This window comes from Schistocerca gregaria, chromosome 2, assembly GCF_023897955.1.
Source record: "Schistocerca gregaria isolate iqSchGreg1 chromosome 2, iqSchGreg1.2, whole genome shotgun sequence".
Lineage (NCBI taxonomy): Eukaryota > Metazoa > Arthropoda > Insecta > Orthoptera > Acrididae > Schistocerca > Schistocerca gregaria.
Window position 1 is genome coordinate 1045237623 of NC_064921.1, and position 27477 is coordinate 1045265099.

Consider the following 27477-nt stretch of genomic DNA (forward strand, 5'->3'; position numbering starts at 1 on the left):
CTTAATGGAAGAGTTTTCGATAAATTCTATATTAAAATCACCAGCAACCACTAATTATTTCTTTTTTCTTAAATAGGCCAACAGAGCTTCAATGTGCTTCATGAACAGATTTAAAATTACCTGATACTATTTGGTATGCACTTACTATTATGAATGATTTATTATGAAATTCTACTTCTGTCGCACATGCTTCCATATGCTGCTTCAGACAATATTTATGAATGTGTTATTAAATTAATGGAAGTACCTAATGAATGTGGCAACTCCTCCATCTTCCATTTCAGCTCTCTAAAAATGAGGTTAATCTAAATCCTGCAACATTTAACACACGTAGACCAGTGATAACATGATGTTCAGAGAGGCAGATTATGTCAGCTGAACTGAATTATTCTGATTCATCGATGTAGATCAGTAGCTCATTACTTTTACTTCTCAGAACTCGCATATTTTGATGCACTGTACATAGTTGGCATTTCATATTCACCAAGATAAAACGGGATGGAAATAAATTTTCTAATGATTGTTGAAAATTTTTAACCAACAGCTGTGTTTGCTGATCCAATGTGCCAGAGCTATGCTGTTCAGTTTCTTTAGCAGACTAAAGGTTTGGACCTGATTTATTTCTGTCCTACCTGTCCTAAAAAAAGGTGCAACTCTAACACCTGCAGTCGCTGGTATTTTGCCACCCATGGCAGTGCCCCCCCCCCCCTCCCCCTAAAACTTCCTGCTTTTAGGCCAGCCACTTTACCCTGACCTTTCTTGACGAAATGTAGGCTTTGGCTACTATAACCGCACCTACCGAGAGAATCAGCAGGAACCACACTAATATGTGACCCCGCACCTGGCACAAGTAGCTGTTCCAACTCCAAATTAACACTCCTGACAGAAGAATCCTAATTAGGTCATAAATGGTGTCTCAGAACAGAAACAATCTGCAACAGTTATGTCTCGATGCTGATTCAATCTTTACTGGGTCACTCTATATAGTAACCAGGGTCTCTGTCAGTACTGCTTCCCAGCCCACCATCGGTAACCACAATGTCTTCCTTGGTAAAGTGAACCTAAATCCTCTGTTACCTAACCCACACCACTACTAGGTTTTAAAACAATTGGTGACCTGGTATTCTGAACTTCATTCATCCTGCAGAAGTTGGCCTACACATCTGGCATGAGAATTATCTAACATCAAAATTTCCTTCCCTTAGCTGAGTTCCCTACATTCGTACTCAATTTTCTGCTGAAAGTTTGTTGTGCTCTGTATGCACCTACCTCTGCCTGAGGCAACAGGACAGATGTCTGAAGAAGTTCTAAGCCTGTACCCTCTGTTTTGGTTGCCACTTCCCACCTCCATTTACTCTTCTCCCTGCTTAACCTATCTAGTACTTTCTTAGTCTGATCTAACTCAGCCAGAAGAGCAGCAATTTCCCCTGCTGTTCTACTATCCCTGCTACAGACCCACTGATGAATCAGACTTACTTCTTCATTTCCTACGCCACTACAGTTACCTTAACCGAAAAAAAAACTACTGCATCCATCACCCCAAACCCCAGGAAGTAGACACTGTATGGCAAGTCAGGCACTTTTCACTCACAATAAAAATAATATTTTAGGAGAATAAGTCAATTAAATTACTTAAAAACAAGATAACACGTTTGCGAAAATTAGGCCTACTCGCGGCGGTATGTAAGCAAAGCTGCTGCATGCAAAGTTTCTACATCCGGCAAATTGAATTTACGCTGCATTTCGCAAATAAAAATCAAAACAATGGAGGGATATGCTGTACTTAACTTGCTGGAAAGTAAAAAGAACACTTATGAGATTCTTGATCTTCGACTCTCAGTCCGGCAAACGGTTTTAATCTGTCATTATATTTTATTTCAGCACACATTCCACTGCATAGTGAAACTTTCATTGTGGTTCCATTAAATTGTTTCTTCTTCTGGAAAAATATCCATAAATTCCATCCTCACTTATGCTAATTAATGCTTCCTCACTTCCTGATTAATCTGTCTACTTAATTTTTAAAATATGTTGCATATGAATTTATTGTAACAACAATGATAACATGTACAAGAGTTTAAGGATGACTATTCTATTCTGTAGAACGACACACACTCCCAGATGACATACCAAGAGCAAATGTAAGTGCACGTCATCTCTGCTTCATCTTTTAATTAAGATTGGTAGCATATTGAAAACGAACCAGAAGAAGTCTGGTCGTCCCGAGTGGAAATCGCTGGCGCCATATGCATGTTTGGCGCCGGTTGGTAGTGCCCGATTTCGTACTGCTTCGAATAGGAATAACGTAGAAAGATTGTGACATCTTCAAGCTTGTGAACTTTGTTATATGTGATTCGTGCATGTCGAGTTCCCGATTTGTTTACTTTCTAAGTTATTAGTATTGGAACGTTGTTTTCCATAAGGCATGTCATTAACTGTTCTTAAGTGTCAACTCGCGTAATGGGAAGGAAAATTCCAGGGAAGAAACACAAAGGAGTGAAAGATCCACTGCAGCAGTTAGCCAAACGCAATCAGAGGTGAGTTATGGAAATAGAATTAATAGACAATTAAAATTTTACTGCTGTGCATCCACCGGCACTATACCTAAGAGAATCGTATTGACACTGTAAGATTGCATTTTATTACCACAGAGTTTACCGACATCCTTCGTATAGGTTGGACAAACTGTATGCTCCCGATATTATACAGTATAACTAAACAGAATTGTTTACACGTGAGTGTGCTATTTCAGAACGTGCAGATTCGTGAATATTACTTTACTCCTTATTCAAGTTATATAAAAATGTAACGACTGCTTCATTATCTATTAGGGCTCCAATATCGCACTAGCTATTATGATAAATTCTCCCAGTTCACATCCCCTCACCCGTCTATACCCCTTCTCTGCTCCTCTCGTTTTCCACTCCCCCTGCTCCTCCCCACCCTCACAGCGTTCCCTAACATTGAGCCTGGCAACCTTGTCCTGCCACCATCAGTCTCTGCATGGTCTACTGGGCAGTGCTCGCTTCTCACACCCCCCCCCCCCCCCCCCCCCGGCCCCTTTGTACCCTGCTAGACCTCCCACTTCCCATTGCACTACAGATTGCTGCTTCCATTCGCTATTCGAACACACTTGCACTCGGGCCAAAGATTTCGGTCATGCGTACGTTAGGTGTGCTTACTTGTGTGAATATGTCTGTGTTTCCTATCTGCAGAAGGCTTTGACTGAAAGCTCAATGTGTAACAACATTTTCATTGTGCCTGCCTGCAACTCAGTGTGTCATCCTTATGGTGAGTTGTAGTCTATTCTTATCATATATTTGAAGTGACACTTTTAGCACAGTATTAGCTACAATTAACTTTAATTGCAGTTTAGATTCTGTTTGGATTCCATGTTTGAGCTTCGGCTTGGCAAAGAAGTTTAACTTATGACTTATATTCTCTTTGCAGTTGGTGGCTTAATTCCATTTTTTAGATCTTTATTTAAGGTGTGAGTCTTGATTTAACTAACCGGATTGTAAAGTGTTGTTCATGAGGGCCATAGGTTCTTAGATCCTCTGTGTGGCTGTTTTCTGCAGCAAGAGAAGGCATTATTATTTATAAAATAAATATTTCGTAGATCCTAGTCTGACGAGATATTAATATGTCAGGTGGGCTTAGGGAATTTGTAAATGACAGTGCTAAAGAGCTGTGGCTAGAATGTGTGTGCTTCCACCCGCCCCCTCCCTTCCACTGCCCCCCCCCCCCCGCCCCCCCAATACACACACACACACACACACACACACACAAATACTACTCCATAATATAGCCAGAGGTCTAGTTTATGTTTGATAGTGACAATTTGATTGAGGAATGGGAAAGCCAACAGATATCAGTAAGAAATAAAAATTGTGGTAGCAAATCAATCTATGTCATAGGACATTTTGAACATTTCCTGTAACAAAGTGTTTGAAGTCATGCTGGTACGTTCTGTTGCTGTGTGTTTCCATTCCATGATTAATGTGATTTGAAGAGAAGTAATAAAATGAGCTCGAACATGGAAAGCAAGTGTTCCCGGACACATGTCCACATAAAATATTTTCTTTCTTTGTGTGAGAGGAATGTTTCCTGAAAGTTTGGCCATACTTTTTTGTAACACCCTGTATATATTAAATGAAGACAACACCATCACAACTCACTCCAAAAGCTCGTATTGAAAACTTTGCTTGACATATGTTGCTAGAACTAACTTCACAATAGCACAAAATCAAAATTTGCTGGTTTAACTATTATTCAAAACCTAACTTGACTGAAATAGCAAGAAACATAGCTCCACTATCCACCAGTCTTAATTACTATTATTATCTGCAACAAGTAACAAAACACAAATTCATACATAATTTGATAAACACCAATATATCTATACAAACAAAACACATTCATGCAAGCAAATTGAACATACATAGGCCGACGATACTTCTTACACTGAACAAAATGCATTTACCAACAACGATCAGCTGACACACACATCTAGGCTGGCTGAAAGAACAAACAGCTAAACATGCACACACACACACACACACACACACACACACACACACACACACACACACACACACAGCCACTGTCTCTGGGTGTTGGAGCCCAGCCGCAATATTTTGTTATTTCATATATTGTGAGAGTTTAATTTTAATATATTTTCTTTAAGTCTTTCAGCAAAAGTCAATGCACCACCAACTCAACCAGATGATCAGAGTGTTCCAAAAAGTTTAATACGTCTTATGAAGTTGAAGGATGATGTTAAACAAGGAAAGTTCAAGCACAAGAAGAAGAGGAAGAAGCGGAAACGTGGGGAGTGGCTTATAGACACCAAAGTCCTTGCTGAAAAGGACCACAAAGTACCTGGTATGACACGGCCTGACAAACCTGTGCCACATCTGATTCAGAGACCTGGTGAATCAGAGTTCCACTTCTTACGTCGAATAGAGCAAGCTTGTCAAGTATGTATATTTTACAAAATATGATATACTTCTTTACAATTTTGCTCATATGTAGTTTGATTGATGACCAGTTCCAGTGAGAGTTATACTTCTTTCTAACTTGGTACAGAAAATAGTTTGGGAAATTTATATTCAGAATTATATTGGCTGAATTTGGTTGGTTTGGACTTCTGTTGTTGACTTCCTGACATTTTTAAAATTAATAGTAGTGGTTTAAGAGAGAACTTAAATTGTACATTAAGACATATGAATATATGCAGGTGTTTAATGAGGAGGGAGCAGGTGGTCAATAGTGGCACTATTGAAGGCTATTCCAGCATTTACTTGAAGAGAGAGAGTGTGGGGGGGGGGGGGGGGGGGTGGGGGGGTGGGAAACCTAAACCCTGGCTGGACAGAGCATGAGCCTCCACCCACTCAGATATGAGGTCAGTGTCTAAACAAATACACTAAATCATTCAATTACGCCCTATAATCAATGTGCAGTTACTTTAGGACTACAACCTTGTTGCTGTGCCTCTGTTAGATCACCCTGTTTTTTTTTTTTTTTTTTTTTTTTTTTTTTTTTTTTTTTTTTTTTTTTTTTCCCCCTGCCTGTCTGAAAATCTTATGTTTGCATCTCCTCGTGATGAGTGAGATGTTGAATCCAGAAAATTCATGAGATATTGGTAAGCATGCACTACCAACACGTTCCAAAATGTCACACATAAAAATGGGATTTTTCCTGGGCTCACACCTTGGTTTCTATTGGTGATAGAAAGATAGGTTCAAATGTTTTGGATGGCCCTTGGACTAGGGACCATTTGTATACCCAACAGAAGGATCATCTTACTTTAACTACGCTACAGTACAAGGTCAAAGTTCGAATATTTCACACTTCCTGCTGTATTTGCAGGTAGCATGGTACCAGTGTGCATGTTGGAACTCTAGAAGAAATGGGTAAATATAGGAACCCACTGTTTGGAGAGCTGCCTGCTGAAGAGTAACTCAAATGAACGGTAGGCGAACAAAATGCGACAAACAGACTGTGGACAAGACAATGTACCAGGGCAAGGACACACAATCTACACGACAGGGAGGTGCAACGCAAAGTCATTGCCACAGTGATGACAACAAGACCAAGAGCAATGGAGAGAGAAATTCCAGATGTGACCAAGGAGCAAAGAGAGTAACTGGATGATAAGCAGCAATACACGCGACAAGGCATCGGCATTAGAACATTGTTCTCTGTAATGTTGGATTGGAGCCGGAATAATGTATCCAATGGCTTGTGATCTGTAATTAGGGAGAACTTTGCTCCAGAAAGGTAGACCTGAAATTTGTTAATAGCACACACTGTCACCAGTGTCTCATTTTCGATATGTGAGAAGTTGCACTGTGCAGAAGTCAATCTCTTGGACGTACATGCAATTGGCTGTTTGGAGCCATCCTCATTTGTACTCTGATGCCATAGACAGATGTGTCAGCTGTCACAACTGAGGGACTTTCAGGAGAGAAGGGGTGGATTTCAGCGTGGTTTTTAATTGGGTAAGAGTCTGATCTTAGGCAAGGGTACAGTTGTAGGGCACTTCTCTTTTACGAGTGTGTTGAGGGATTGCACAGCATGGGATGCTTGGGGAAGGAACTTTGAGTAGTAGTTGACATTGCTCAAAAACACCAGGTGTTAGTGTAAGTTCCTGGGGCAGTGAAGGGAATCGATGGCAGCATCTTTTCGATCAATAAACTAGACTCTGTCTTGGTGAACTAATGCCCCAGATAGTCCACTCTCATTTCCTCAAATACCATCAACACTTCCTCAAACACAAATGCAGACCTGTGTCCAGGAGGGTTGTAAAGAGAGTGTGGAGGTTTTGCAAATGCTTCTGGCAAGAGGATCCTGTAACAATGATATCATCCAGATAATTCACACAAACTGGAATGGGCTGTGTCAGATACATCAATACTAGAAACAGCCAGGACAATCATATGGCTCACAAGGTCTCAAATGCAAATGCAATTTCACTTGCACCAACCAAGCTTGCAAAGCTGCCAACGCTTTGATTTGTGACGTGGTTGTGAAGCTTACACCAGATACTCACTGAAGCCAGATAAACACTAGTTGGAGGACACTTCGCCCATCACACACTCATTCGAAATCATGCAGGCAGCTATTGAACGATTCGTGGCAAGGCCACAAGTTTACAGAGATACATTTGGAAAATTTCGGGGTTCAAGCAATGGCAGAGGGAGGCGCTTTTACTTTTGTAATCCAAAAAATGTGTCGATGAGACCAGTATTCTGAGATACCTCATCTAAGGACAATTGAGGGTTAGCATTGACAAGGTCAGTCTTTGAGTAGTATTCCCCACCAGCAAGTGTGGTAAGGAGGTCTTCCATCCGGATAATAGGATAAGTTTCGACCAGTGATTGAGCATCGAAATCGAAGGGAACCATTTGGCTTCCTGATTGTGTGTGTGCTAGATTCTACGGGCTTGATATCTCCAACAGCCTGGAGATGATCAAACTCGCACTTCACTGCAGTATGTAAGGTCACTGGAATGAGTCCGGTGCGGTAAAAACGAGGCATGGCATCTGGCTGAAGGGTGATGTGTGCTTGGAAATCTGAGGTGCAACCCAATTCCAGCTTAGATGGAGATGCAGATGCCGAACAGTGTCCAGTTCCTGGAAAGGAACTGTGGTGGATATGACCTTGACTTTGTCAGAGATAAAAACCCCAAACTGTGTAAAGATGTTGAGGAAAAAATTGTTAGTAGTTTATGGGGAAAGGGGGGGGGGTGATAGAGCTATCCCTGCTGGCCACCAAATACTGGGAGGGTGGAAACAGTTTGGGCAATCACAGTTGTACATAAATTACCATATTGATCAAAAGAAATGGTGGCCCCTGTGTCCAACTGGAAATTGAAGCCCTCTCCATAAATGTGGAACATGAGAAATAACTTCCACATGAAAGTGAAGTCAAGCGGGACTGCTGAACGCAGCACGTTTATGGTGTTCTGCTGACCTCGTGGGGCGGGATTGGAATAGGTCACCTGGCTACAACACACCGATTTAAGATGACAATCTTTGCCACAAAGCATGCAGGATCCCCTAGCGATCTGGACAGTCTACCTGGGAGTGGGAAACATTGTGGGCATGAAGCAGGTGATCTCTCTGATCTGCGACTAGGTACAACCGGAGGCTAAGGTACCACAGAAACATCAGACACAGATGAATCATGGTGGTGTTGCCTTGGAGCTATTGTATGCCTGCAGCACAAGAGTGGAGTGTGTGGTGCATAGACCTCTGTAAACTTGTGGCCTTGCCACGAATCGTTCAATAGCTGCCTGCATGATTTCGAATGAGTGTGTGATGGGCGAAGTGTCCTCCAACTAGTGTTTATCTGGCTTCAGTGAGTATCTGGTGTAAGCTTCACAACCACGTCACAAATCAAAGCGTTTGCAGCTTTGCAAGCTTGGTTGGTGCAAGTGAAATTGCATTTGCATTTGAGACCTTGTGAGCCATATGATTGTCCTGGCTGTTTCTAGTATTGATGAAACTTGAGCCTAGAGGCAACTATGTGGTATCTCTTGGAATATTAATTATCCAGCAGAATGCGTATCTCCTAGGAGGAAGGAGTGACTGTGTGATTTGGGGCACCATGTCACGGATTGTACGGCCCTTCCCACCGGAGGTTCGAGTCCTCTCTCAGTCGTAGGTTTGTGCGTTGTTCTTAGCATAAGTTAGTTTAAGCACCATGTAAGTCTAGGGAGAGATGGCCTCAGCAGTTTGGTCCCCTAGGAATTCACACACACATTTGAACATCCTGGAAGGGGAATGTGACTAAGTCTGACAGAGGGACCAACTTTCGGAGCAAAAAGAATGTTTCCGATGAAGTCCAAGACTAAAACGCTGATTGCTGCAGTGAATCATCTGTGACTGAAACACTGCAAAATGCTGTTTCAGATGATGCAAGTGTGTGTCCCAGTTCTCCTTAGCATTATTGAAAGACGGAAATAACAGAGGAGATCTGGGGGTGTCAGTTGTGGCAGGCCTGGTCTAACTGGGTCTTGTGCGCTCTAACATGTCTGCCTGAAGCTGAAGTGGTTTTTGTAACTAGTCTAACTGGAGCTGCTGCATTAACTGCTGCTGTTACTACAGCAGACAAGCTAATTTAGCATCTATGTTACTAAATAACTTCCTTTCCCTCATCGCCAGTGCTATATCTGCGGGTAGCCGAGCATCGGTGTGCATATCAGAGCTCTGGAAGAATGGAGAAATAGAGGAAGCTGTCAGGCAGGGGCACCACCTAAAGAAAAGTAACCCAAAGTAACAAAAGACGAATGAAATGTGACAGACAGACCGTGAACAAGACAACGGACCAGGACAAGGTCAAATAATCTAGAAGACAACAAGTTTAGCTTAAACTTCAGCCACCACAGTGATTGTATTTCACAATTTTGCAGTTGTGGTGACAAATTATTGACTACTGCTTTTTGTTTCCCTCATTACATTGCTTGATCTTAAGATTTCTGGGTATTTATTGTGTTGCAATCAGCAAATGGGAGAGTAGATGTCATAATTCTTAAGACATGTCTTCTTGTGTTCTCTCACTGCTGCTTAAAACCAGCTGTCGACAGAACTGCTTAAATTCCCATTATATTTGATGTGCAACACTGGCAAACTCTCTCCATACATCATTGCCCGTATTCATAGCTTTTACATTTTAATGCTTAATTTTGTGTAGAAGTGGAAACTGATCCTGCGATAATTGGCAAGGAACATACAAAGGGCATGCTGAAAAGTAGTGCCTCCAAATTTGTTATTTGAAAATTCTTAAAGCTTTTAAATAAAATAAACATTATTGACATTTTACTTCATTATTCTTCAAGCCTACACATTTATTTCTCACTGTATACACCCTGGCAATGAACACATTTCTCCCAGCGACAGATTGGTCGTTGGTACCATCACTGTGGAGTGTTTGACTTTGTTAATGGAGCCATGGCCTCACCTCTGCCTGGACTACCACATTACTAGGCAAAGTGAAGTCCTTGAGGGTGTTCTTTAAGTTTTGGAAACAATTTTCATCCAGATAGGATCATGTTGGGACTGTATGGAAGATGACTGATGACAGTAAACCAAGGTGTCTAATTGTTGCAGATGCCACAGCCCTTGCGTGTGGTTTGGAATTGTCATGCTGAAAGAGAGGGTGCTCCATGTCAGTTCAAACTCTTTGAACCCTAACTGTTTCTCATGCACCGACACAGTCATGTTGCAAACCATCATGTTACATGCTACAATTCAGAGCCCTATAGCAGTAAAGGACTGCAAATATATAAACTTGGAGAATAAAATGTAGAATGTTAATAACATACATTTCATTTGAAAATCTTTTAAGTGTTTCCAACTAAAAAATCTGGAGGCATCACTTTTCAGCACACCCTTGTAGATTTCAAAATTCATGTTGGTGGGTAAGTTTGTAACTTAATTTCAGGACATGTATTTAGTAGACAGTATTATGTTCTTTGTTACAAACATAGTCCATATCAATTCAGGCAGGCTAGGAAAAAATCTTACCTTCACAGTCTCAGATGTTATTGAATTTGGCACATATTCAAATGAAGGACTAAGTAAGACATACACATTTTTTTGTTTTCTCCAATGATGATACTGCACATACCATTTTGAAGATGCAAATTTCGGAAAAAAAATTAAAATGCTCTCTCTCTGCTACAGTTATAGATGTTTTTTTATTTGAAAAATAATTGCTTTATGGTTATAAAGAAATCCTCCATTTGAACTTATCTGCCAAAGTTCTTTTACTATAGAGTTCTGAACTTTTTTATAATTTATGGAAAAAAACATTTTTTTTAAATGTCAAACCATAAATTTTTGATTTTTTTTTCTGTTTGTTAGTACCATATACTTCTACATTACCTGAAAAGGAGAGCTTCAACTTTTAGGTTGAACAGCTTTTATAAACAATTGAAATTTTTGCCATACATAAAACCATTTTTATCATCACATAACAGGCTCATAAAAATCAAAACCTAGCCTTATTTAACATAATCTTAGTTTTGAAAGATGAGTAAGAGACTTTTTTTTTTCAAGCATTTTAAATGGTTCCAAAATGTATGTGAAAGGTCCAAAGACCTAAAGGTTTCAATTTATACAACTTCTGTGCACTCTGTTTTGTATTGAACTTAGCCAGTCAATGAACTAAAAATGTGTTCCACTACTTCAGTATCTTCCTTTGTTATAGAATGACACCTTCTTGTTGAACCAATAGGAACCGGAGCACTTACAATCTTGAGAATATTGTGAACAGGAAGTGAGCACTGATGGCGTTGTTGCTGTCCTTGAGCTAAAAACCTATTTCAGGTAGCTGATCTACGTGGTAGCATAAAGTTCACTATTATTTTGTTTAACTCGTAACTGGTGTCTATAATCTCCGAAATCCGCCAGTCACAGTCATACACACTTGCCACAAACATCCACCTTCTCAGGTCGTGATCTGAATATTGCCCTGCTGTTTCTGAGGTGTTGGCTGAACGAACAAAATTTCTTCTTTCTTGCTCTTTAAAGCGCATGCAATATAAGTTTGCCCAACACTTTTTGGGTCCAAAAATGTATCTTTTGAATTCCTTCCACAGGAGTAGTTTGGACCGTTCCTCTTTTTTCTGCTCACAGAATTCTTTGATTTCCTCTTTGGACAAAAGAATGAGGGCTGTAGATGTGTAAGATTTCACAGCTCTTGTAAAATCCTCAGCATTCTGAATCACAGCTGTATTTGGTCTGGAAAGATTATGTTTTGTAGCATGGTGCTTCAGCGGGCCTCCTACACCACCACAAGGCCCCTTCCCGTGCCAGTAGCACTTATACCCAGTCATTTGGCACAAGCGACTTAATCAATTCAAACAGCTGGTAACGATTTTTAAAATGACAAGGAGCACTATCAGAAATAATGATGATCTTCTCTGCCCCTGTTTGCAGTTGTAGAATTTTGGGCGTTGCTAGGAAAGCATGTGCTGAGTCCTGTCCTGTGTCTTCACTTATAACTAAAACTCTTGTGGTTTTGTTTTGAAAATATGTCACTCCTGTAAAAATTGAAACTTGGTCATTACTCCAATGATACCCTTGTACTTCTTCTGGGAGAGTTACAGACCAGTTCTCAGCAAAATTACAGTGAAGCACTAAACATAGTTCTTCACCCTTTCACTTCTGCAATGTATTGGTGTTGCAATTTCTTCAGATGCTGGTGTGTTACTGCTTTCACCAACAATTTATCAATTTCATCAATGAAACTGTGAAAGACATCAGTTTTCTTAATTAGTTTATTTTCCTCCCATGTAACATATGTAATTTCTGCAGAGTTATCTGCCACGTCTTCCAAGCCAAGTGTCTGTAAAGTCATTCCTCCCTTTCCAGGGCAGTCACCACATTCTTGAAAACAAGTCTCTCGCTTTACGTCACAGGCAACTAATGACTTCACACACCCAACTAAGGTGTCATACGTCACATGCTCCAATAAGTTCTTTAAAGTTACCACACGAAAGTTCAAAATTCGTGCTGTACACACATAAACAGCCATCTCTAGGTGGAACTACCCCCTTAGGTCACAGTGCATAAAATTTTGACCTTCCAATATGTGAAGTTGTATAGTTTCTCTTATAAATTGCAAAAGTTTTTTTTAATACTGTGAGTCATGTACCTCTTCACTTTCACAACTTTTTGGCCTTCTACTGTTACATTTATAGTGTATTTTTTGTTGGAACTCTGGGGAGAACAGTCCCATTTATTGCCAGATAAAATGACTGTACTATTTGAACTTGAGCCGCTTCTACAGGTTGGCTATAACAGGGATCTTGTCTTCCAAAGACTCCATTTACAGATCTCTCCCTTCTTGATTTGTTTACTGTGTACTTTGATACTGATGGAACATGGTACAAAATTGTTTTCTTTGAAAATGTCTCAGGAATAAGAATTAAAACTTGCAATTTTAACTGTAGGATGCACAATATTCAACAGCTTAACTGATATTTGTGAAAAATTCCTGGCAAGAGCAGCAAGAGTGCTTTGATTCATTTTCTTCTGAAGGTGGAATTTCTATTTTGAAGAGTGTGGTCAGTTTTGCTGTAGTGCATACATCCATAGCTTTAGTAATTTCTGTGCGCTTTCTTGACTTCACTGACCACCGTTTCTTAACATACCTACTCTGTAGTTGACTGATTCTTGGTGTTTAATTCTTCCTCTGTTGATGCAAAATCTGCATCATCCGCACCATGGTAGGCTTCACCTCGTTCAGATACTATCATTGTTGTTAATGTGTCTAAACATTTAGAACACAAAAAGTCATCACTGGAAACATCTTCGCTTTGAAACTGAGTCTTCAAATGAGAACACGTATTCCCAGCATGAAAAAATCTGTTTTTTGTATATCACTCTTTTATGGATGTGCAAATAATCAGCACACTTCACTCCGCTCTGGCCACGATCAGAAAACATTTCAAACAGTTCTTTTCACAAAACACGCTGCAACTCTGTCAGCTGGCAAATTCGTCACGAAAACACTGTTCTCACTGGACTGTCTCAGATTTCTTAGAAGCCTCTTCCATAAACACATTAGTACTGAACAATTACAATACAGAAACCAGCAATGAAGAACCATGACAAAGAAACTGACAAGAAACTACAACAAAGTGTAAGAAATATCTGCAACAACAAAAGTGAAAGGAAATAATTGCAACAAAGAAAGTGATGAGAAATAACTGCAACAAAGACAATAGAAATAAACATTGTAACAAAGAAATTAGTAAGAAACTTCAGTGAAGACATACATTACCCTTGAAAGTTAAAAAAAAGTGTTTTAAATAAACCTTGTCCAACTTAAAAGTGGATGCTCTCCTTTACAGAGAATGTAGTACTATGTGGTACTAAAAACAGGAAAAAAATCTGAACTTTTCTTGATTGGTATTTTTGGAAAAAAAAAATTGTGTAAATTATAAAAAAAAATAAAAAGGTGACAGTAAAAGAACTTTGACAGATATGTCCAAACGGAGGTTACCATTGTAATCATAAACCAATTATCTTCAAATAGAAAAAAGTCTAACAAAATATCTTGGAACAGGAACTTTTTTTTTTGAGAAAAAAAAATGTGTTTCTTACTTACTCCTGAATTTTAACATATGCTAAATTCAATAACACTAGAGACTATCAAGGTAACCCCACTTCCTGAAGCGAATCGGATTATGCCTCTAGTGAAAAACTATCCGCTGTCTGGCCATTCTTATATTTGAATTATTGTCCTTTTGAGATATAGAGCTAATGAATTTATTTTAAGTTGGAAAGCTCTTTGTCACTGCAGCCTCAAATGAACTCACTTAGATTTTTTTTAAATATTAAAATTGTTATTGGTATAGTAGGAAAAACTGCAATGTATTGAATGTTGATCTGTGTTTTTGTGTATTGTGTCGTAAATGCAAATGTTTTTGCATAGTTGGAACTTTCATTTTGTTTTCCATTCCTGTTTCACATTGTAGGCATTTCAGAAAATTGTAATGCAGTAATTGGTTATCTCTGACGTAACTTTATTATTGTAGAGAGAGTTTTTTTTTCCCTAGGTTATGGCAAAAGACATAGTGAAAATTAGCACCCAATCCAAATTTATATATGGCCTGACAAAAAATAATAAAGAGTCATAAAAAACAAACTATCAAAAATACTAAACAGAACAGGTTTCGAAGTTATCGTGTAAGAAAATCTTAAATAGCTTGAAAATGGGAAAGGTTGGGTCATAACTAGCTAGTGGCGAGGTTAATAATGCTTGTGCAAAAGATGTGTTTAGCTTGACAAGGAACAAAAATTTACAATCCATTAGACATTTTGTGCATCATCAAGTAAAACAGACATAGCTTCATCGTGGGATCACTATATGCTGCTTGATGAATATAGTCATTATTAGACAACTAGTTTCATATGACACGGTCATTACCAAGCCTGTATAAGAGTCATTATCTCCAAAATTATAGGGAAAGAATATTATACAGTGTATGCAAGTAGTGGTAACCTGTTAAATGAAATAGAGGGCAAGACCTTAACCAATCTAGAAAGTTAGGTGTTCTTACAAAATGTGTCATACCTAATAGTCATATAGCAGCAGCAGCACAATCTGGTGGGTCCTCTTGCAGGAGAAGAAATCATTGTTGCCCAATCAGGAGTCACATAAATTACACTTTCTCATATTGGCAGCTATTTCAAGGCAGACATACGTTTTAGTAACTGCAGCGTGTTTGTCACTTCTAGCCACTTGTCCTCTGACTGAAGAATTACTATGTGCCTCAGAAGTGAGGACAAAACTGTGGTGGCAGAACTGCATAAGTCTTTCCATGGGTAAAACAGATGCCAGACTGAGAGCAATCATAAGAACGCTAAGCACGTGGAATTCACTTTCAGGGTTATCACTAGGAAAACACTTGACGGGCCAAGTCTTGATCATTGTTTGTCAATCCAGGATCTTTACCAAGTTGTATTAATGGAAGATTCAGATAACAGCTGTGTACCAGAATGAGATTTTCACTCTGCAGCAGTGTGTGTGCTGATATGAAACTTCCTGGCAGATTAAAACTTTGTGCTGTACCGGGACTCGAACTCGGGACCTTTGCCTTTCACGGGCAAGTGCTCTACCATCTGAGCTCACCAAGCACGACTCACGGCCCATCCTAACAGCTTCAATTCTGCCACTGCCTTGTCTCCTACTGTCCACACTCAACAGAAGCTCTTCTGCAAACCTTGCAGAACTAGCACTCCTGGGAGAAATGATATTGCAGAGACATGGCTTAGCCACAGCCGAGGGGATGTTTCCAGAATGAGATTTTCACTCTGCTACAGTGGAGTGTGTGCTGATATGAAACTTCCTGGCAGATTAAAACTTTGTGCTGGGCCGTCACACAGTTTTAATCTGCCAGGAAGTTTAATAGCTGTGTAGTTTGTCATGGATTTGGTTATTTAGTTTAAGAAACATTGTGGAAATGATCAACGAATTCCAGTGGGGACATCACAAGAAAAATTTGCATTGTAGAGAGCCTTGCTGTTAGAATTATGAGAGCTTTTCCAATAAGAGTAAAGAAATACATTATGTCCTCCAACATAAGTGTGTGATGGCTACAAGGGGGAACACATTAAGAACAACCCTTTTTCCAAAGCGCCCGCCCGCGTGTGCGTGCTTGTGTGTGTGTGTGTGTGTGTGTGTGTGTGTGTGTGTGTGTGTGTGTGTCGTGTGGAGGGGGGAGGGTGGCTGTCTTTCAGTCCTGAGACTGGTTTGATGCAGCTCTCCATGCTACTCTATTCTGTGCAAGCTTTTTCATCTCCCAGTACCTACTGCAACCTTGATCTCCCTCTACAATTTTTACCCTCCACACTGCCCTCCAATACTAAATTGGTGATCCCTTGATGCCTCAGAAAATGTCCCTTCTTTTTGTCAAGTTGTGCCACAAACTCCTCTTCTCCCCAATTCTGTTTAATACCTCCTCATTAGTTATGTGATCTACCCATCTAATCTTCAACATTCTTCTGTAGCACCACATTTCGAAAGCTTCTATTCCCTTCTTGTCCAAACTATTTATCATCCTTGTTTCACTTCCATACATGGCTACACTCGATACAAATACTTTCAGAAACGACTTCCTGACACTTCAATTTATGCTTGATGTTAACAAATTTATATTCTTCAGAAATTCTTTCATTGCCATTGCCACTCTACATTTTATATCCTCTCTACTTCGACCATTATCAGTTATTTTGCTCCCCAAATAGCAAAACTCCTTTACTACCTTAAGTGTCTCATTTCCTAATCTAATTCCCTCAGCATCACCTGACTTAATTCGACTACATTCCATTATCCTCGTTTTGCTTTTGTTGATGTTCATCATATATCCTCCTTTCAAGACACTGTCCATTCCGTTCAACTGCTCTTCCAAGTCCTTTGCTGTCTCTGACAGAATTACAATGTCATCTCCATGGATTTTAATACCTACTCTGAATTTTTCTTTTGTTTCCTTTGCTGCTTGCTCAATATACAGATTGAATAACATCGGGGAGAGGCCACAACCCTGTCTCACTCCCTTCCCAACCACTGCTTCCCTTTCATGCCCCTCGACTCTTATAATTGCCATCTGGTTTCTGTACAAATTGTAAATAGCCTTTCGCTCCCTGTATTTTACCCCTGCCACCTTCAGTATTTGAAAGAGAGTATTCCAGTCAACATTGTCAAAAGCTTTCTCTAAGTCTACAAATGCTAGAGATGTAGGTTTGACTTTCCTTAATCTATTTCCTAAGATGAGTCGTAAGGTCAGTATTGCCTCATGTGTTCCAACATTTCTATGGAATACAAACCGATATGCCCCAAGGTCGGCTTCTACCAGTTTTTCCATTCATCTGTAAAGAATTTGTGTTAGTATTTTGCAGCTGTGACTTATTAAACTGATAGTTCTTTAATTTTCACATCTGTCAACAACTGCTTTCTTTGGGATTGGAATTATTATATTCTTCTTGAAGTCTGAGGGTATTTCACCTGTCTCATACATCTTGCTCACTAGATGGTAGAGTTTTGTCAGGACTGGCTCTCCCAAGGCCATCAGTAGTCCTAATGGAATGTTGTCTACTCCTGGGACCTTGTTTCGACTCAGGTCTGTCAGTGTTTTGTCAAACTCTTCACGCAGTATCGTATCTCCCATTTCATCTTCATCTACATTCTCTTCCATTTCCATAATATTGTCCTCGAGTACATCGCCCTTGTATACCATTTGTAAATGGGATGGGAAGATGACAGAGTAATGCTGGTACATCAAATCCCTCTACATGCTGAAGGTGTGTTTCCAGAGTATGGATATATATGTACTGCTTTCCAAAGTGTTTAATATATGTACTCATCTGACAGATAAATCCAGGGCTTCAACCTTAATAGGCAGGGAAAGTACCAGAATGATGAAACAACGGAAAGTCTAGAATGGATAACAACAATATGAAAAGGACAGGCTACTACACACCACATAAAGGGTGTATTTCAGAAGATGTAGGAAGGGAATGGTTGTTGTGTTACTTGTGATTGTTAAGATGCAGACTGTTTACACCAAAACAACACAGTTTCTATGGCAGCCTACGTAATTATCCCATGTGCTTGGTTCAAAAGAACATTTTCCAAGCCCTTACATCAAATCCCAGTATTGTTGATTCCTTCACAAAACAACTTAGGAATGCATCTCTTGTTAGTCATTATTGTCGTCATCCTGAATGCGTTAATCAGCTGTTTCGATAGGGATACGATTCCTTAAAATTATACCTGGAAATTATACCCATTCTGTCTGATATTTTGACTGCCTCACCTAGATATCTATTTGTCGTCCCCCAATCTCCGAAATATTCTGGTCAGACCCAGTGTTCCTTCTACACTTCTTCCCTACCCTTGTGACTGTCCATGCTGTGAAATTTGCCTGACAGATCCTTGTACTGCCACTTACTCTAGTACTGTAACTGTCAGAACATATATTACCAAAGCAAGAGCTAGCTGTGAAACGATTCATGTTGTGTACCAGCTGTTCAATCTTCTACATTGGTATGACTACAATCAAGTTATCAGTAGGGATGAATGGGTATAGACAGAGGGCATATAATGGCAGCACACAATATCGTGTTGCAGAGCATTCTCTACAACATGACTTGTGACCACGATGCTTGTTTCATCACAAATGTTCTCTGGACTCTTCCTCCCAACTCCAGTTTTCAGAAATTTACCAGTAGAAACTGGTTTTACAACATGTGATTGGTTCTTGCCACTGACCTGGGTTCAATTTATATTTATTTCTGTTGTCTCGGCATTTCTTTTCAGTAACTATGTCTTTCCTTCACTTGTTTTTATTTTGTTTTCTTGTCTCCCTCATCTGTTTACCATGTGTAAGACATTATTTTTACACACTTATTGATTCTTTAATGGTGCTTTTTTAAGTAAGTTGTCTTGCAGATTGCCATATCTTCCACATTAAGTTCTCATATTTTCAGATATCACCTGATGCAGGTACCAACAATCAGTCTTTCCTCTCATCTTGTTCATTAAGTCTTTGCAGACCCGAGTTTCTGGGAGACTTTTCCATGACTCTTCCCATTCCTCAAATTTCACATTCCTTTATCTTCATCCTTCTGCCTTTCCCCTCAACCTACCCGCCAGGAAAAAGAGCCACTGCCTCTGTAAGCATGCATGTTTCCACACCTTTTGTGTATTTTCTTGTGTAATGCTTGTTGAGTAGATTTGTTACATTTTCAATACAATTTATGAGTAACAGAAATTGCAGGATGTAAACAATAAGCAAAAATTATGTAAGGCAACCACTTATCTGCTTGTGGTCTTAAGTACATGCAACCCCACAGACACCCAAATGTTGTTGCACTTGAAGCTGCCTTCCATAGTATCACCATGACTGCAGATTGTTGCATTTGGGTGGCTGATGGGTTATATGTATCACAGTGTGAACTGTAACTGAAAAAGACAAAGTTAGTAACATTTCAGAAACACATAGCAGAACAAAGTGTAATGCCTTTTCTCATTGTATTTAAGTATCAATGCAAATCTGTATATTTACAATAATCTGTTTCAGGAAGTAATAAAAGAATCCCAGTTTGAGGATAAATTTGGAGTAAATGTTATAAGAGATACAGATACAGGTGAAGTGGTTAATGTTGTGAAGAAACCGAAGGATCCTGTTCTTGAGTTTGATGCAACAAAGAAAAAGAAGAAAAACAATGATAGTGCAAATGCCACCGACAGTTTGTCGAAAACAGCTAGGAGGCGGCAAAAGAAACTGGAGAGGAAACAATTGAATAACAGTGATAAGGAAAGAGATTTTGACATGTTTAAGGACAATGTGAAGTTTGGAGAGGTTGTCAGTGAACCTCCACAGTTGAAAGCACCAAAAGGAATCAAAAGCAACCCACTGGAATCAAAGGTAGGTTGTAATGAGTTGCTGCACAGAGACAAAGCAGAACGTTCTATTCTGTAGTCTCCTACAGTTCATTTGACTGTTCACAACAGTATTGTATTGTATGTGGTGGATATATTGTTTAAGTTCAGATAGTTATCCCTGACTTGAAAGATCTGTGTCCCCCATTTCTAAAAATCTTGGTATTGGTAAAATGGAGAATTTAAAAAAAGAATATCAATGTTTTTCTCATTTTTTTGTGAGAGTTGTACAGTGTTAGATTCTCCTTTGCAATCTGGTCCCATTGCAGGCGAGAGCAGTGGAGTTGGATGCCAACTCGTGTTCTCACTCTTGTTTAGAGTGATTGCTCTAAAGGAGTATTTTTCCATTGTCTTTCTGCATAGCTATATTTCTGATATTTTCTCTTCAGCATTTGTCACAAGCACTTGGTAGGCTCTCATGGAATTAGGCTAATTGGAGAGAAAGTCTTCTTGTCATTAAAAATTGTCTTTTGGTCATTTTTAATTTTTTTAGTTATGGAAACCTTACAGATATTCACATGCTATTTATGGTCCAAAAACATTGCCGAGATCGCATCACATGGCAGCCTATGTGTTATTATCAATTTTTGATTTATATAAAGTTTTGTATTGGTTATAAATGTTATCTGAATGTTTGTAAAATAAATAGGTAAAATTGTATGTCAAGGACTATTCACCTTCTATCTGTGGTTAAAATTGCTTAAATTGATGTAAGATTGTGTCACTATTCATGTACATTTGTAGAAAGTGAATTAACCAGAGTGTGTCTTCAAACTTTATTCTTGTAGCACTTCTTTCACTTTTAAGTATGAAATGTTTATAATTAAATAAATAGATCCTGTTAGGGTGTTAGTCATGCTTTATAGGTGGAGGGTCTTCAGTCTCTTTTATACCTTTAACTATGGAAGTACTTGGTATTGTGTAAACTGCCAACTTTATTTTGTAAGTAAAGCAGTCATCAGTTTGAAGATCGTTTTGAACACCAAGGTGCTTTACTAGTCATGGTCCTGTTGGCAGGGCTATGCAATTGCCTTCCACTGACCTTTGAACTGACTTCCTGAGCCAATTTAATGTGGATTCCAAACCACAGTGCAGCTCGGCATTTTTCATATCGACAAACGTTGATAGAAGAAAGAATGTAACAATATTAGAGAAGGAAAGTTGATATTCACCATATAGCTGAGTCGTGATAGGCACAACAAAAAGATTCACACAATTATAGATTTAGGCCATTATGGCCTTTGTCAGCAACACACACACACACACACACACACACACACACACACACACACACACACACACACACACATTCATACACATTCACACTCTCATGCAAACACAACTTGCTTACACATTTGCAGTCACAGACAGCACCCGTGCATGATAGGAGTGGCAACTGGTTGGGGATAAGGAGGAGGCTGGGGTTGGGAGGGGGAGAGGTAGTATGTTGGGGGTGGCGAGCAATGAAGTGCTGCAGTTCAGATGGAGGACAGGAGAGGAGGTGGGGAGGATTAAGTAGCAGAAATGAGGGAAATAAAAAGAAATTAAAAGACTGGGTGTAACGGTGAAATGACGGCTGTGTAGTGCTGGAATGGGAAAAGGGAGGGGGCTGGATGGGTGAGGTCAGTGACTAACAAAGGTTGAGGCCAGGAGGGTTATGGGAACGTAGGATTTACTGCAGGGAAAGTTTCCACCTGCACAATTCAGAAAAGCTGGTGTTGGCGGGAAGGATCCATATGGCACAGGCTGTGAAGCAGTCCTTGGGATACCATGTTTGGTAGCGTGTTCAGCAACAGGATGGTCCACTTGTTTTTTGGGCACAGTTTGTCGGTGGCCATTCATGCGGACAGACAGCTTGTTAGTTGTCATGACTACATAGAATGCAGCACAATGGTTGCAGCTTAGCTTGTAGATCACGTGACTGGTTTTACAGGTAGCCCTGCCTTTGATGGTATAGGTGATGTTAGTGACTGGACTGGAGTAGGTGGTGGTAGAAGGATGTATAGGACAGGTCTTGCATCTAGGTCTATTACAGGGGTGTGGGCCATGAGGTAAGGGATTGGGAGTATACTGTATTGTGTAGGTTCGGTGGATGTTGGAATACCACTGTAGGAGTGGTGGGAAGTATAGTGGGCAGGACATTTATCATTTCAGGGCACAACAAGAGGTAATCAAAACCCTGGTGGAGAATGAAATTCAGTTGCTCCAGTCCCGGATGGTACTGAGTCACAAGTCCTTTGTGGCCGGAGTGTGGGACTTTGGGAGGTGGGAGACTGGAAAGATAAGGCACGGGAGATTTGTTTTTGTGCAACGTTGGGAGGATAATTACAGTCAGTGAAGGCTTCAGTGAGACCCCCAGTATATTTTGAGAGGGACTGCTCATCACTGCAGATGCGACAACCATGGGTGGCAAGGCTGTACATAAGTGTCTTCTTGGTATGGAATGGGTGGCAGCTGTTGAAGTGGAGGTATTGTTGGTGGTTAGTAGGTTTGATATGGATGGAGGTACTGATGTAGCCATCTCTGAGGCTCAACATCTAGGAAGGCGGCTTGTTGAGTTGAGTAGGACCAGGTGAAGCAAATGGGGGAGAAGTTGTTGAGGTTCTGGAGGAATGAGGATAGGGTGTCCTGACCTTCAATTCAGATAGCAAAGATGTCATCAATGAATCTGAACCAGGTGATGGGTTTAGGATTATGGGGTTTTTAGGAAGGATTCCTCTAGATGACCCATGAATAGGTTGGCATAGGATGGAGCCATGTGGGTGCCCATAGCTGTACCCCGGATTTGTTTGTAGGTAATTCCTTCAAAGGAGAAGTAATTCTCGGTGAGGATATAGTTGGTCATGGTGACTCAGCAGGAGGTTGTTCGTTTGGAATCCATAGGGCATCTGGAAAGATAGTGTTCAATAGCAGTAAGGCCATGGGATGTTAGTGTAGCGGGAGGGGGCATCAATAGTGATGACCAGGGCACCGTATGGTAAAGGGACAGGAACTGTGGAGAGTTGGTGGAGGAAATGGTTAGTATCTTTTATATACGAGGATATGTTCTGGGTAATAGGTTTAAGGTGTTGGTCTACAGGAGCAGAGATTCTCTCAATGGGGGCACAGTTAAACTTGCCACAATGGGTCATCCTGGGTGGATGGGTTTATGGACTTCAGGAAGCATGTAGAAGGTGGGAGTGCAGTGAGTGGTAGGGGTAAGTAGAGAGGTGGACTCTGAGGAGAGGTTCTGGAATGGCCCTAAGAATTTGAGTAGTGACTGGAGATCCTGCTGGATTACTTCAATGGGGTCACTGTGGCAAGGTCCTTCTGCCAGGTAATCCTTGCAGTTCAAAACAACTGTGACAGAGCCTTTATGTAGGCATGACAACAAACAAGCTGTCTGTCCGCATGAATGGCCAAAAAACAAGTGGACCACCCTGTTGCTGAACACGCTGACAAACATGATATCTCAATGACTGCTTCACAGCCTGTGCCAATATAGATCCTTCCTGCCAACACGAGCTTTTCTGAATTGTGCAGGTGGGAACTTTCCCTGCAATAAATCGTACATTCCCATAACCCCCCTGGCCTGAACCTTCGTTAGTCACTGTCCTCATTCATCCAGCCCCCTCCCTGTTCCCATTCCAGCACTACACAGCCGTCATTTCACCGCCACACCCAGTCTTTAAATTTCTTTTTATTTCCCTCCTTTCTGCTACTTCACCCCCCCCCCCCCCCCCACCTTCACTCCTGCCCTCCGTCAAAACCTTAGCACTTCACTGTCCGCCACCCCCACCATACTATCCCTCCCCCAACCCAGCCTCCTCCTTACCCCCACCCAGTCGCCACTCCCATCATGCAATGGTGCTGCTGTTCCCAGTGTGATTTCAGTTTCTAGAATGACATTTTCACTGTACAGAGGAGTGTGTGCTGATATGAAACTTCCTGGCAGATTAAAACTGTGTCCCGGACTGGGACTCGAACTCGAGCCCGGTCCCGTGTGTGTGTGTGTGTGTGTGTGTGTGTGTGTGTGTGTGTGTGTGTGTAATCCTGATAAAGGCATTGCAACTCAGCATCCCCGCTATATGGTTAGTAGAAACTTTCCTTCTCTAATATTGTTAAATGCCATCCTGGATTTTCCAGAGAGGAAAGAAGTGAGATGTGGCATAAAAATCCTAGAATTGACTTGGGATTGAACCCAAGACCTTTATATTTGTAGTCTGGCTCCTTACCGCTGGCCATTGAGCCACTTTCTTCATTTGATAACAGAATTTAATTTCACCAAAAAAACTCTTCTCACACTTGTCATATATGGTAAGAAACTTGTGAATCAAATTTTATAATATTTTTCATAAGTAAGCACACACACGATACATTTTATTACCACAGAAAGTTCTTGTATGACTTTCAATGCATTTAATAGTTGCGCAGGCAAAGACAGACTTTACACTTCACTTAGAATTGTGAACATGTTCTATGTAGCTAGGGGATGGAGCAGTGAAATTGCAAATGAAATAATGAACATAGAACATAATGTAAATAGTATAGGGCACATAGACAGCAGAGTAAATGACTGACTACTTCACTCTTAAGTACAGAAGTTTGATGGTGTACTCGACTTAAAAAAGCTAAATAAATTTGTTCTTTTCCAGTTGTCATCTAAACAACAGTTGCATATAACAACATAATTTTCAAGGTCCTGTTATAGCTGGCTTCCACTGTACATGTAATGCATTACAAAAATACATAGCCTATATTCATTAGAGTATCTTGTAAGAATTGGAAGTAAATCGGTCAAGAAATTTTTGAGATTTGTGTAAAATACGCTTTCTCTTTAAGTATTACATATCTATTTATGTTTTACAAAAATATATAGGCTGCTTCTGTCTGTATGTTCATTGGCGTGTCGTGCAAAAATTTGTGGTAAATCAGTCCAGTGCTTTTTGATATTTTTGGTTGTTTCCCCTTTATGTATTACATATGTATTTATATAAAACATGCAACAGCAGAACTATCAAGTCAAATGTTTCCTTTTCATAGCAACAATATCAATACCTTCTACAGTTACGGACAAAGAGTCAAGCCTTTCTTATGTGATGACATTTTATACATGTGGCATTTGTTTTTTTTTATTAATTTTGAGATTGGAAAATGTGATTAGTAAAATCAAAAGGTTGCATTGTCTCTTCCTGCATTATTTCATTACAGGTTAATGATTTTGGTTTATATTAACCCAATTGCTTAATCAATTTAAGTTAGCCACTTCTCTATGTACAGCATTACTTCATCAGTAGAGTATCAATTACATCCCTTGAACCAATAAACTCACATAAAAATTATGTGCCTATACAGCCTGGAAGAAAGGATCTATTATTGAAGACTTTTCTGGAGAACAAGTATGCTACAACAACAACAACAACAACAACAACAACAACATCATCATCATCAGCTAAGCTGGATTTGACTGTGAAAAGGAAAAAACTTCCTGCTGCAGAACTTCGCCAACTTGAGCTTCAAAGGCAGGCAGCTGTTAATGCCTACAGGTTTGTCAAATCAAAGAATCTGGACAGACGGCCTCTGGCACTGTTGGAAAAATGAAGTATACCAAAATATTTTTATATTGACAATAAATTATACTTTTTACTTAAAACATTTGCATTTTTCTTGTTTGTGTGCGTGCTGTAATGGCGATCTAGCTCTGTGCTGGACTATGCAGAAGAAAAAACTGAATATACACGTACACAATAAAGTAAGAATCAACTGTCAACAGTGACTTGTGAAATTCACTTTTCAGACAATAGATGTTGCCAAAATGACAACACATTTGAATCTTTGGCCACTAAATTCAGTTATTGCAATCTAGAGTGAGGTACCTATCGTACTACGCTGAAAGGTAGAATACTTTGTGCATTGTCAATTCAGCAGTAGGTGGACAGCTGACCATAGTGCACATGTATGCTTAGCAATATTGTTACTGGTCAGAGTTTCACCATTTCAATGGGAATACAGTGCCACCATCATAGACAACAGCAAAAAGAACACAACCAAATAAATTGAGACTAAATTTTAGAAGCAGATGACAAATTCACACCCAGATCTAGCTGCAACATCAGGAGAGTGTAGTTGGTTTTATGAATGTATGTTATATATTAGCCTAGCTCTGGAGAGGACATTGTCTGAAAGCTCAGTAATGCTTTCAGTCTCATTTATGTGCACATAGCAGTGAGTGTTACCTTTACAGTGTGGGGTTAGGTGTTAACTGGGACTAAAAATGAAAATTCTGTGTAACAAATAAGATATACACTAAACACACAGCTTTTTATTCTTGGTATTTAGACGTTTGTGTTAACATCACCGTACAGCACGTGAATGCCAATTGCGAGTACATATGAATCGGTACTTCACATCCAGTGCAATTGCGCTCTTTTTTTTAATGTAGTATTATGCTGTGAGATTACTGGCTGAAATTGGCATTAATTACAAAAGTAAATCACTGTAGTTTAGCACAAAGGATATTACTTGTCCTAGTTACAAAAAGGTAAGTAGTGTGATTTTGTGTGAAAGACAGTATTGCTTAAATGGGAAGTTGAAGAAGTACTTGCGTACCACTATAGTGAACGTATATTGTGAGTGGGCTAACACCACAATTGTAAATAACCTATCATGAAACTGCATAGTACTATGTACCATTGTTACCAGTAAATCAAATCCAGTCAATATGCTATACTACAGGGTGCGGCACTCAAATAAGATGATTTGTGCAGATGAGATGAGAGAGCTGTTAGTGAGGCAAGGAATTTACCATGCTTGTCTTGTAATGGTACTTTAATTACGTAACCATTACGGCAGCTCACCTGTACCTCTCAACACCAGCTATATTCTACTGTGTTTCTGTTAACTACTTAACATATTTCTGAGACAACATTCAGATTTGATTTCATTTGTGATTCATCGATATGTTTATATTGCAATGACATTATTCTTATGTGTATTTTTTCTTTTGTCACTATGATCTTTGACATACTTGTAACTCTGATTTTTGGGTGCGTAAGTGATAGTTAGTTAGTTGTTAACTTATTGGAGAGTCGGACCTTGAAAAGGTCAAGTCGTGGACGTCATGTTGGAAAGACGAATATTGTCGTCAGCTTATAAAATGTGAACTTTAACAGTGACTGTGAGGAAGATGTTTTCAAGTATGTTTTGTAATGTGAAGTGATGTTTGTGTGTCACGTGATATTGCAATAAAAGCAATTAAAAGGAAGTGTAACTTAAATTTGAAGTACTGATTATTTTTTTACATCACCATTGTGCTAACTTTGAAAGGTTTAATCTTGAAGAATGTTTTGTGAAGCGCATCTACAAAACTTTTGAATATAGCAGGATAAAACCTAGGCCTCTTTGCATCCGAGCTTGGAATCATAACCACCTAGATTTTCAACGATTGAGCCATGATTTTACGACGAGACCAGTGTGGGAAACACACAAAGATGAGTGCCTAGTTTTTTTCATTATTACTGTGCTCTAATGACACTT

At 39.7% G+C, this 27477-nt stretch overlaps 1 protein-coding gene across 2 annotated transcripts; it reads left to right on the forward strand.

The window, feature by feature from the left end:
• The first annotated feature begins 2207 nt into the window (after positions 1–2207).
• Positions 2208–27217, forward strand: LOC126335567 (coiled-coil domain-containing protein 137). 2 transcript variants are annotated; one of them, XM_049998995.1, is made up of 4 exons: positions 2208–2537; positions 4688–4979; positions 19601–19948; positions 25297–27217. In XM_049998995.1, exons 1-4 carry the CDS (start codon positions 2461–2463, stop codon positions 25540–25542), a joined length of 963 nt encoding a protein of 320 aa, XP_049854952.1. In that variant the 5' UTR covers positions 2208–2460; the 3' UTR covers positions 25543–27217. The 2 variants fall into 2 exon arrangements, with proteins under 2 accessions (XP_049854952.1, XP_049854953.1); XM_049998996.1 differs by lacking the exon at positions 2208–2537 and adding an exon at positions 3134–3291.
• Positions 27218–27477: the final 260 nt, after the last annotated feature.